Here is a 12,507-nt window from a genome sequence, read left to right as displayed (position 1 = left end):
TTCTTCGTTGTATCATATAGTTGTCTCATATTCCCTTCTCTTGCAGCTTTTTCCACCGTCGTTGCTAGTTCTCCCATGTATTTCTGCTTGTCGGCTTTAATGCTTTTCTTCACTTCCCTGTTTGCTTCTGCGTAGTCTGCTTGTGCTTTGACTTTCTCTGCTCGTGTTCAGCTGTTGTTAATTGCTAGTTTCTTGTTCTTCCTTTCTTGCATTTTGTCCAGGGTTCCCATAGAGATCCATTCCTTGTGATGATGCTTCTTAGGACCAAGAACCTCCTGACACGTTGAAGTTAGTGCTTCTTTTATCCCTTTCCAGTTGTCCTCCAAAGTAGTTTCTTGTCCATCCAGTAGATCCTGTAGAGCTTGGAACCTGTTGTTGAGAGTTATCTTGAATTCATTGGGCTTGTCAATATCTCGAAGGAAGGCTGTATTGAACCTTTGTAGTGCTGTTTGTCCAGTTGTCCAGTGTTTCTTTAGCTTCAGTCTCATCTTGGCCACAACCAGGTGGTGATCTGAAGCTATGTCAGCTCCTCTCCGGGTTCTCACATCTTCCATTGATCTTCGGAATTTTTTGTTGATACAGATGTGATCTATCTGGTTCTCTGTGGTGTGGTCCGGTGAGACCCATGTAACCTTGTGTACGCGCTTGTGTGGGAATATTGTGCCGCCTATAACCAATTTGTTGAATGCACATAGGTTTGCAAGTCTCTCCCCATTTTCATTTCTCTCTCCTAATCCATGTCGTCCAATTACATCTTCATATCCTGTGTTGTCCACTCCAACTTTAGCATTTAGATCTCCCATCAGGATGGTGAGGTCCTTTCGTGAGCACTTCTCTATAATTGATTGCAGCCTTTCATAGAACTGATGTTTATCATCGTCGTTGCTATCATTGGTGGGTGCATAACATTGGATAACGTTCATTGTGATCCCTTGCTTCTTTGTTCTGAATGTTGCTTTGATTATCCTGGGTCCATGAGATTCCCATCCCACAAGTGCATTTCGTGCTTCTTTGGACAGCATTAGAGCAACTCCTTGAGTGTGTGGAGCATTTTCCCCTTCGTGACCGGAATACAGCAGCATCTCTCCTGTGCCTAGCCTTTGTTGTCCAGTTTGTGTCCAATGCGTTTCGCTGATTCCGAGTACTGCCAAGTTGTATCTCCTCATTTCCATTGCTATTTGACTGGTCTTTCCTGTCTCCCACATTGTCCGGACGTTCCATGTACCTATAAAGAGTGTTGCTCTGGTTGTTAGAAGGTGCATCGGTCTCGTGACTTCCGAAGAATTTCGGCTTTCATCATGAGACGTCATAATTATTCCTTCAACTCCCAGGGCAGAGTTTAAATGGTTTGAATTATTTTTTCTGGTTAGCGTTTTTTTAGCGAGTTAGCTTTTCTACGGGATGGGGTCGCTAACCCCATACTCGACCCTCCTCCTCCTTTACCCGGGCTTGGGACCGGCAGTAACTCTAGAAGAGCTACAGGCGGGGTTATTTGAGAAGATAAAAAGGCAATATTCAAGGGAGATCCGTATACATATTCTGCAAAGGGTAACCTTAGCCTCTGTTGTGAAATTTTTCATTATGAAACCCATTAGCCGTATAGATTTGGAAATAATGATGGAGGAATGGTCTTCAAATTTTAGGCTTCCTGTTTAATTAATACTTAAGTCATGCACTGATTTGAGGGTTTGAGCTCTACTTTTATTTAAGTAAAGTTGTAGTTCATGGTGATGTTTCCTGAAATTCATGATCCCACACCTGTTGTGGTCAAATACTAACTGCTAATATTGTTCCAGGTAGTTAGGTTATTGAGGTCACTTCGAATCTGAGATACACTACCACTTAGAACATCAAGCTTGAAGCTGTATACTATTTTGAGATCACCAGCGTATAAGTATGGTATCCGAAATTTTATGGTGTTACATATATCGTTTATATACATAAAGTCCCCTGGATGACTACACTAGTTATTGGTCTAGGTGATAAGAGAAAGTCATTGTACTTTATCATTTGTTTGCGTTCTGTTAAGAGTGAGGTAAACCATGAATATGGTGGGTTCTTGATTACATAGGACCGCAGTTTGACTGGAAGCCTCTTGTGCTGGACCTTATTAAAAGCTTTCTTAAAGTCTCAAAATACGACTGATACAGGGAGTCCGTTATCTTGTTTCAGAGTTATGTCATTCAGATAGTCTACTAGGCATGTATCACATGATCCGGACCTTAAAAATCCATGCTGGGAGACCGAGATAAGATTGTTAGTAATTAGATGTAGGCCTACCGCCGCCATAACTACTTTTCCATCACTTTAGATACCAATGAAGTTGTGTTTATGGGTCGGTTATTTTCAACATTCGCTTCAGGTCCTGTTTTAATTTTGGGAATGATATGTGTAGTTTTCCAGGCAGTAGAGTAACACTCTGTATGGATTGATACCTCAAACAGTTTGAGAAGTAAATCGCACATGCCACCACCTCCATGTTTTAGCATGCTAGCCGGAATGCCACCTGGTCAATCAGTGAAGTGTTTCAACGTACTAATTGCCTTAGAGATATTTGTGCATTAAAGCCTACATTAGTAATTTCACAGGGAGGTGCTGGGATTAGTTCTGAATCATTCAGTGGTTTTTCGTTAGTTAATGAGGAGCAAAAGTGTTCACTGAATAGTTCCGTAACAAGTTTAGGATCTCCGTGTAAATGCGTTTCCTCCTCTTGATTTAGTACGCTTAAGTTTATTTTGAAGGAGTTTGATGAGTGCGAAGGAGTTATTATTGAGTTTGACAGTACGCTTTTCCGGAGTAACTGCTTTTGTGTACGTATTACCTCGGCCTGGGCAAATATTTCTGTCATCGTAACTAAAGAGGAAAAGCCAATAAGGTTGTGGAATCGAATACAGTGTCTTTGAAGACGTCTTCGCGTAGAGATCGGTATATACAGATTTTTGAAAAATTAGGTGTGATCTTGTTGAAGATGATTACAATGTTGTGATAGAATATATTAGTTAATGTGGTGGTACTATTTGCACTAAATGACGTTCTTCAATCAGTACTTCTTAAGTAATTTTGGAAGTTTATCCAATCAACCTTGTGATAGTTTCCACGTCTACCGGTAGTGGTTTTCATATTAAGGCAACAAATGACAATGTTATGATCCCCACTTAAGAATGTTTTTCTAATATGCATAGTGTTGGGAGTTAAGTCACTGGTGAAGACTAAGTCTGGTAAGTCTACTGACATACTGAATCCACTGTTCAAACACTACATATTCAATAGATGTTTCATAACGCTTCGGAACCTTGACTGGAAATCAAGAAATTTCAGGCATGTTGAAGCCACTACAAATAAGCGTGCCTGTGAATGGAAAGGGATGATAATAGTGTGAATAGTTCTGGCAATATTGCTAACTCACCTACTGATGCGTTAGGTTGACGGTAGACACAGCCGAGCAGTTAGGAAATGGGATTTGAAGGCTTTAAAACAATCCACACCGAGTCCGGTAGTTTGTTTAGTTCAGTCGTACCACATAATAGTGAGTTTAAGCTAGATTTATGTTTGATAAGTGGATACAAACAGAGCTGAATTCGTCTTTCTGTTACAGATCGACCTAGCGTTGATAAGACACATACTAAACAGATGTTCCACTAAGTTAAAATGGGTGAAAGTATCTCCATCGAAGTTGTCATAAATCTCATTGTTTGTCCTTCAACAGCTGGTTAATTTGATAGCTAGAGCTAAAGGATGATATATCAACTGAGATACTGAAGTTACTTAGAGAGTTTACCCAGAAGGAGAGGGCGAAAATACTCTCTGATCAGAACTACACGTGGGAAACAAGTTTATGTCCTGCATGTGTTTTGAAATGATTTGAGCAGTATGCTTCAACAGAGGTGCCACTAAGAGCTGTGTTCCCAGAACTGTACAGGCTGACTGTGAATGTGCTGTCATTCGCAAAACAGTCTAGGTAGTCAAGCTCGTAGCTTCGGTTATAGCTATTTGGGTTGGTGTGAGCGTGAGAGGGATCTTGTGCACGTAACTGGAGGTAGTCATGACTTTTATTATTCATTAGCCATTTTTATGTGGAGGGCTAGTGCTGAAGGTTATGGAAATCCTATTTTCTGAGTGTAATTACAATCGGAATCCTGGTAAACGGAGATAGGGCGTGGGCTGCGAAACTTTTTATTACCATACTTATTAATGGTTCTAGACTTTGGGGGGTGGGTGCAGCGGTCGACACTCTGATATCTTTTGTTAGTCTGAGTGTTAAGACGTTTGTCATGCTAAAGCCTGCCACCAGTTTTGCTACTCAGAAGTGCTGATGGCAAGTTCTATGATAACAGCTGGGAGAACCTGTTCACGGTTGTTGAGATATCCACAGAACAGTTAGGTTCGATTTTGCGTGTTTCCCTATTCTGAATCGTGGATTTTGTCTCCCCAAACATCTTTACCAAAGCTGGGGAGTTTTATTGTCTTTGTGAGATGAATCTAGGTTCAGTCGAGTCATCGTGTGGAGTATCTTCAGGAGGACCACTTTTCAAGTAAATAGGTTTAGTTGGATGTATGTCGTCACACGGCTTACATTTTAGTACTTTACTGAGTGAACAGCCAGGACTAGGAATGTCGTTATGCCGTTTTGTGACAGTTGAAATCTGTATCTTATACAGATTCCGATCTGCAAACTCGTCTAGATCAACAGAGTGATCTGCCGTTTGCGAAGTGAAGTCATGCTTATTGTTCATGCGCTTCAAACTATTTACTGTGTTGCAAACTGTCTCTAGCTGATTATTTACTGTAATTTGAAACGATTAGTCTCTTTGATAAATCTCGATAATGCAATGAGAAGACGAAGTTTCTCAGAATTATGCGATATATTAGGTTCATTGAAGTCTTGGCTATACGAAAATCAAAACCCTCATTTGTGTTCAAGAACAATTTGTTCTTAACCTACCCTGGTAATGCTGATTTATTATCCAGAGTAGTCACCACATTGTTTTTATTTATTTTCTTTCTCTGTTACGGCTTACCTTAACCTGTCTAGTTGACCTAATTTTCACACAAAATGTCTTAACAAGTATATGTGTGATCAGATTGTTCGAAATGTATTGCGCTAGTGTATCACATAATTCTGATAAACTTCGTCTTCTCATTGCATTATCGAAATTTATTTGCTGTAACGTTAAAATGCAATCCTATCGCTTCACGTCATCTTATACGATGTTGACAGGGCGTTAGGTCTGGAGTGACTTTCATGCTCTTGTATGAGATCCATGAGTTGATATTTTTGCTTTATTCATTAAATTGTTTAGCGTAGTTACAACAGCTAAAGTTGAACAGGTCTTTAAATAAGGTGGTTCAATCTTAGCGACTAGGTTGACTAATAGTGTGGCTAAAATCTGCGAGTTGGACGTAATCCCATCCGACTGGTCACAATCACTTACTGTCCCAATATTTAAGAAGGGGCCAAAGTCATCCTGTGATACCTGCCTCAATAATTATCGGGCGCCTAACTAAGACTCGTGAACTACAAACACAAGGAAATCAGACTGGCTTTAGACCTAGTCGTGGCTGCACCGACCTATTACTCACTATTCGTCAGGCTTTAGAGCTCAGACATGTTTATCGGCGTCCGACAATGACAGTTCTCCTTGACTTAAAAGCAGCATTTGACTCTGTAGACCGAGAGACTGCGGCAGTGTATTTCATCGAAAGGTGTACCTCAAAAATACACAAACCTCCTGAAGGCTCTTTACTCGAACACTACCAGTCGAGTGAGAGCTCACGACGAACTGTCACCTGATTTCACAACCTCAAGTGGTGTCCGGAAAGGCTGTCCACTATCCTTATTTTTGTTTAACTTCATTATAGACCTATTGCTGGAAATAACATTCTCGTCGACTAACTTTCCAAAAAATTGAGGTCAACTTATCGATTTAGAATACGCAGATGACAGTCCTGTTTGAAGACGCTGACAAAATGCAGTCTTCTGTCAGAACTGAGTAATAATGCCAGGATGTTTGGGATGTATTTCTCCCCCCCTAAATGTAAATTGTTACTCCAGGACTGGCCTACGTCAACACCTGAACTAACGATAGGAAGTGAAGTAGTCGAACACATCGACAACTTCTGATCAGCCTTAATGGGGATGTGTCTGACGAAATCTCAGCACGGATTCAAAAAGCTCGTTTAGCATTTGCCAACTTACGTCACCTATGGCGAAGACAAGATATCCGTCTATCAATTAAGGGACGAGTATACTGCGCAGCAGTTCGTTCTGTTCTACTTTACAGCTGTGAAACATGGCCATTAAGAATAGAAGATACTCGTAAGTTACTAGTATTTGACCACAGATGCCTTAGAAATATTGCTCACATCTGCTGGGATCACCGAGTAAGTAATAGTGAGGTTAGACACAGGGTATTAGGGAATGATGGTAAATCAGTTGATGAGGTGATGAATCTTCATCGACTGAGATAGTTGGGCCACGTGTTACGTATGCCTGAACACCGATTACCACGATGAGCTAAGCTGACTAGTGTAGGGGATGGTTGGAAGAGAGTTAGGGGCGGCCAAACCAAAACGTGGCATCAGAGCTTGAAGTCACTAACTTCCAGTCTGAGCCATGTTGGCAGATGCAGACTACTTGGTTAGGGTCCGCGTGACTATCGTAACCAATGGTTGGGGACTCTAGGTGACATGGCTCAGAATCGATCACAATGGCGTAGGTGTACACACTCTTCATCTTCCCTTAAACCTTGAGATTAAAAGTGCTTTATATCTTTCTTTCTTCCTATACTATATCCTTATATACAACCTATCTTTTATATACTACCACCATTAAATTAACTACTATGAATTCGGTGTTCATTTTGTTGTGCTGACGAGGTATGGACACTTGGATCGATGCATATGTGTGCCTAGTCCTGCGTTGTAGCTGATTGACTGATAATTCAAACTCATACCTGTTCCATTACTGAAACCTGGATCCAAATTAACTGGATAGTTGTCTGTAAAGATACAACTCGTTAACAGTTTAATGCAACAGTCGTTACGCTTTCAAGTTTCCAAGGTAGTTAAGACAGCCCTAATACGATTGCTGACAAGCCAAAGGCTCAAGGTACTATGTTGTGTATTTGTATGAGACCATTTGTCGCGAGAATTGTCCTGTCCCTTCAGAAGCTCCGATAGAATTATATTTACGAAGTATTGATCAACCACGGGGTTTATTCACTAGTCCGGACACGACTGTACTGCATTTATGACACAAGGGTTTTAATACTATCCTCTCTTCCACACATAGGTTTGCCATACGGATGTTTCGTGTGGCTAAGTCAACTAAACCGTATATTTACGAAGTACTAGGGGTCATCTCACTCATGGGGTAACGAGGAAGGCTTAGTTAAGAACAGAGACGTGTTTCGGCATTAAATGAGAGGTACATTGACTTAGTAAGAGCTAGTGTTAACTAGCTTGCTTTTTTAAAATACCTTCAGTTGTTTTTCCAAGCCGTGCGCTGCACACTAAATAAAAGACTTCGTAATAACCAAGAATATGCCTATGAAATCTCAAGCTTCAAGAGAACGTATATGAAGACCTCTGACCTCTTGAAAAAGGCATCAGTATTTAAGCAGTAATTGAAGAAGATTTAAGTAATTTTTGCAGTATCAACTAAATGTAGCGATAGTAAGTAGTAGAGTACTACAAGGTATTTTCAACTTCAACATCATCCTTTAGTTCTTTTGGATAATCAACATGTAGAGAAGACGCTGGTATGACAACCTTTGGATCTTCGAATTGGAACATGGGGAACTGAGTCATATCTTCTTCTTCCGCTCCGTAAATTCTATCGACCTTAGCCAACATTTCATTGAGCTCTTTTATTTCTTTAGGTGAAGCATCTGTCAATCCGAACTCAGATTTTCTGAAATGAGAATATGAGATTAATCAGAAGAATGAAGTCTACTCGCTCTTCTGACGATACTCCCGTAGTCTAGCAACAAATGACTGTTGGATAGGATCACCTACTTGCAAACTTCCTGATGTGTTAGATATACATCGTTGGTTTGTAGCGATCCGGGATACTCTGTACAGTAGAATCCTGACAGGCTTGGCGGTTAACATAATTGACTTTTCAACATAACCTCCACAAACCCTTTTCAAACTTTATTGGACAGAAGTTACGAACTGTACACCCCTTGGAATATGAGTCTTAGTTATAAAAGAAAGTTATTCCAGTTTCAATTTCGGGAAAGACGGGAGGCCAGGTGATGTGTGTAATTTTTGAAGATTCAGTGTCTCCTTCACCTGATTTCTTTGCACTCGCTTCTAGTTGTTATGATGAAGTCACGGGTATATAGTTTTCTCTAATGGATGGTAGTCTAGCCACTCATTCGCACCGTTCCTGGTCAGTTGAGGGATTTCCAAAGGGGTTGTAAGTGTTTCTCATCAAATGAGGCGGAGTGTCCATGACATGACATTTCAACCAGTTCTAAACCAGTGTCTACTGCCCCTTCCCCTATTGTTGTTATGTTCTTCTGAAGCTCAGCTGAATGGTTTTAGCTTTGTTATGGACACACACGTCATTAGCTTGTTTTTGTGTGACTATAAATTTTGATTAACGTTCGATTAAACGGCGTGGGCTCACACGCCATCTCCACTGAGCATCATTTCGCCTCGCTCTTGCAGCTGTAAATAAATCCTCAAAATCAATAGCTCTGTAAGTGTTCGACATTGGATGCTGACCACATTACTTTCAATGAACTCATTTAGCAGAAGGCGCTCGGTCATACATCCGTACCAGATCACGTTTTAGAACGGGGTGCGCAACATCTCCCGCGACCATTAGTCAGATTAGATCAGTCATTTGTCGATATATTGATAACCCATCAAATATATCTTCCAACCTCCTCGCTTCTGACTTCTGATTTAACTGGGTGGGCGCGATTCGATTATAGAAGGTGTTACTGGTAAAGTGTTGTCAAACTACAATACTGGTGGTATCTTCAGTGGTGAGTCCGACGTGATCTGGTACACCAAACAATAAACTGTGAGTCTGTTCCTTTTTGGAACTTCATGAATCATGGTTTCGCTTTATTTTTTTATATATTGTGATATATTTTTCGTATTTTGGGATAGTTTTTTTCCTCGTTGATTTCTTATACTTTAAACTCTCGATGACAGATCAGACTCCCAAGCTCATTAAGATTAAGACTCTTACACCACCAACGTTTCAACCAATGCCTTTTCGGCCGGACAATGTCGAAGCATGGTTCTGCTACGCAGAAGCCGGGGTTACCGATTCACGCGCACAGTTCGTCGCGGTTGTATAGGCACTACTGCGCGAATTCAACAGGTACGTAACACCTTGTATGTTTACTGATGATATTTCTGAACCTTACGAAACGCTAAAACGATCGATTCTGAGATGCAGAGAGCCAACCGACCGACAAAGTTTAGACCAACTCCTTAATAACATGAACTTGCGACATGGTTCTGCGACAGACACGTTGCTAAGGATGAGAGGAGTTACTGGCCGAAGAATTTTCGATGAAGGCCTATTCAAATAATTCTTATTTAAACTTCCGCAACAGGTGGAAGCAGTTCTCGTCTCGTTTCAAAACAATGCCGTAGGCAAACTGGTGTTTTCAGTCAAAACAAAAACCTCACGAGAGACTGAATGACATTTCGGATCTGTGTCATACACTATGGGGTATCCCCATTTACAGTGTACTCCCTGCCGAAGTGAACACAACCCACCTAAAGGATAGCCTTAAGAGGACACTTGACAAACATGTACTCATACAAGGACCAACATCCTCCTCAAGAACTGGCTGCGTCCGATGCATGCCTCATGAATTACCACGGATATCATTACAGCATAACCAGAACCTACTTCCTGTCCCTCTCATAATATCTTAGTATTTACACGCAAAACATTTTTATTCGAAGGATACAAACCCAGTCGAATCAGAAGCCAGAAATGAAGGGGTTCGAAGGTATATTTGGAGAACTGTCGATATGTCGAGAAGCAATTGATTTAAGCTGGCTAGTAGCTGCGCGTGATGCGTAGTACAGTGTGCTCAGTGTGTGTGTGCGAGCGCCTTCAGATAGACTGTGTCCAGTAGAACTAATGAGGTCAGCGTCAATGTCAGTAACTTACAGAACCATTTATTTTGGGGATTTGTTTACCGCCTCAGCTCACTCCCTCCTACTGGTTTGTGATGACCCTAAGACGTGACCAGCCAGAAGTTTATTCACAGCGAGCTCTCCGTTGGTAAACACTTCTGATGGTGTAATAAAAAGACAAAGATTATCAGAACTATGTGATGATATATTGGCGTAACACATTTCGAACAATCTGATCACACACATACTTGTTACGAACATTTATATGTAAAAATAAAATGTCAGCTAGACTAAACATGGAGGGCAATAGGAGACAATGATGATAAAGAAACCATTTAAAAATAATTTTAAACCTAATCACTCTGGATAACAAGCTAATATCACCAGGATGGGTTCAGGGTAAGAACAAACTGTTTTTGAATACACAAGGGGGTTGAATTTTTATATGGCGAGGGCTTCAATAAACCTTTGTATGCGCCCTTTTACATTTTTGTACAACACCACAAAAGCCGAGTTAAGACCAATCTTGTGGTCTGTTTTGATAATGTGTTTGGCAACAGGGGATGATGGATGTTTATCCTTCACCCTTATTGGGTTAGTTAATTTGATTTGTTTCTGCAACCATTTAGGTACATGTTTACACACCATAATTTTGAGATCACGATTACTCCTCCCTATGTATGTGTGACCACACACATTTAAATTGGTAAACAAAGTGTGATGTATGCGATCCTTTTCATATCTTTTAGGTTTTGGATGAAGCATGAACTTTGTTCTTTGTTTGATAATGACCCTTGCTGCGCAATGCTTTCTGTTAATGACTGATTTCAGCCTTTTTTCAATAGAGTGCTATTTGAGTCACCTCTAAATGGTATGGTAATGTAGACAGGCTTTTCTTCTGCCAAGACTACAGTAGATCTCACTGTGTCATGAACTCCCCATCTACTTACAAATTTAAAGGGATAGTCATTTCCCATCAATGGCTTCTTTAACAACCTAACATCATCATCATCAATGGCGTAATTTGTGCAAATACGATCAAGCCTGTTAAAAAGGCACCTTATCAAACCCCGTTTGTATTGCACAGGGCAATAAATATAACTAAGGTGTCGGCCTGTATACGATGGTTTTCTAGAAATGGATCGTTTGATTGAGCCATCTTCTCATCTTATCTAATGACTTGCTATGCCCAACAACATCTATTCTTCTTTGCCTAGTGTAAGGAGCTATGTGGTACACTATAGCAATGAGAAGAATGTACCATGAAAATCGCCATTCATCTTTTCCATTCGTCCCTGAAAAGAGAAAAAGTGAAAGTGTAAATGCATTTCGATTTGAAGGTCGGCGCTTCTTTTGAAGGTTGTAACTTTTTTTCACGTGGTTATACTTTTTATTATTATTAATGTTTCCTTCCAATTTAACAACATTTATTAGTGAAAAATACTTCATTTCTGATAGGGCTCTATTAATTTGACACCCCATCCTGTGATTCAACGTAGTACATTAAGCTCACTATTTCACACGCTGTCCACCTTTCCTCTTTCACTAACGTTAATATATTAGCTATTAGCAAATATTGATCTGACTCTACCATAAAACTTTACACATCTAGTAAGTAAAGATACAACAGTCGCTGCTCACCCAATACAAAATTTATATTTACATTACTTCTAATAATGTCCAGGTCATCTAAAAAACACATAATCTCTCCTGATGCTCATAGCACGTGCAAAAGATCTAAATCCACAACTCACGCGAATAATGTGAAGCTTTCTAAACACACTGATCAGTCTGCATCATACTCTGATCTTCCTACAGCTACACTAGACGTGCACCATGTACTTGGACATGACCTGTCACTACCTTGCATCTCGCTTGTAGATATAAATAAGAGTAATCACCTACCGCCTACCCCGACATCATTTGACAGCCCACACATCACACGTTGTGAGCGGTATTTAGACAGTGCGGTTGACCCCATACACACAATAAATCCACAATCGGTCATCCTGTGTAGTGGCCAACAGAGTGCACATAAGCCCACCTACAGTAGCCAGCCTAATAATGTAGATCTCGACTACTCACCCAAACATATACCTTATCCCCCAACTAAGTACGCCCAAGATGACCACCCGGTAAACACTTGCAACAAATGTCTATGCAACCAAATAGGCCATAATAATGTTGATATAAACTCTAATAATCTCACCAGTGATAGTTCTAAAAGCAGTCAAATAAAATCTAGCCTCACCCAAACTATTCAAGACCTATTACCGTATAAATACCTAATCAGTGTTCCGGAAAATCCTGGTCTCGAAATTATAAAAAACACTGAAAAAATAATTGACCACATATCAGCTGAAGTGCTGAAAAGACTTCAGTGTATGCACA

General features: G+C 40.4%; 2 protein-coding genes across 2 annotated transcripts; both read right to left on the bottom strand.

Moving 5' to 3' along the window:
* Window positions 1-222: 222 nt before the first annotated feature.
* Smp_134770 (hypothetical protein) lies at window positions 223-1,400 on the bottom strand. Its single transcript, XM_018798661.1, has one exon. It carries the CDS (start codon window positions 1,219-1,221, stop codon window positions 889-891), a length of 333 nt encoding a protein of 110 aa, XP_018653581.1. The 5' UTR covers window positions 1,222-1,400; the 3' UTR covers window positions 223-888.
* Window positions 1,401-7,689: 6,289 nt separating this feature from the next.
* Smp_203280 (uncharacterized protein) lies at window positions 7,690-8,112 on the bottom strand (the record flags this gene model as incomplete). Its single annotated transcript, XM_018798660.1, has 2 exons — window positions 7,690-7,912; window positions 7,973-8,112. The coding sequence occupies 2 exons, from the start codon at window positions 8,110-8,112 to the stop codon at window positions 7,690-7,692; spliced, it is 363 nt and encodes a 120-aa protein (XP_018653580.1).
* Between the last annotated feature and the right edge of the window lie 4,395 nt (window positions 8,113-12,507).

The sequence above is a fragment of the Schistosoma mansoni genome, chromosome 7, assembly GCF_000237925.1.
Source record: "Schistosoma mansoni strain Puerto Rico chromosome 7, complete genome".
Classification (NCBI taxonomy): Eukaryota; Metazoa; Platyhelminthes; class Trematoda; order Strigeidida; family Schistosomatidae; genus Schistosoma; species Schistosoma mansoni.
This window is presented reverse-complemented; position numbering and strand designations above follow the sequence as displayed.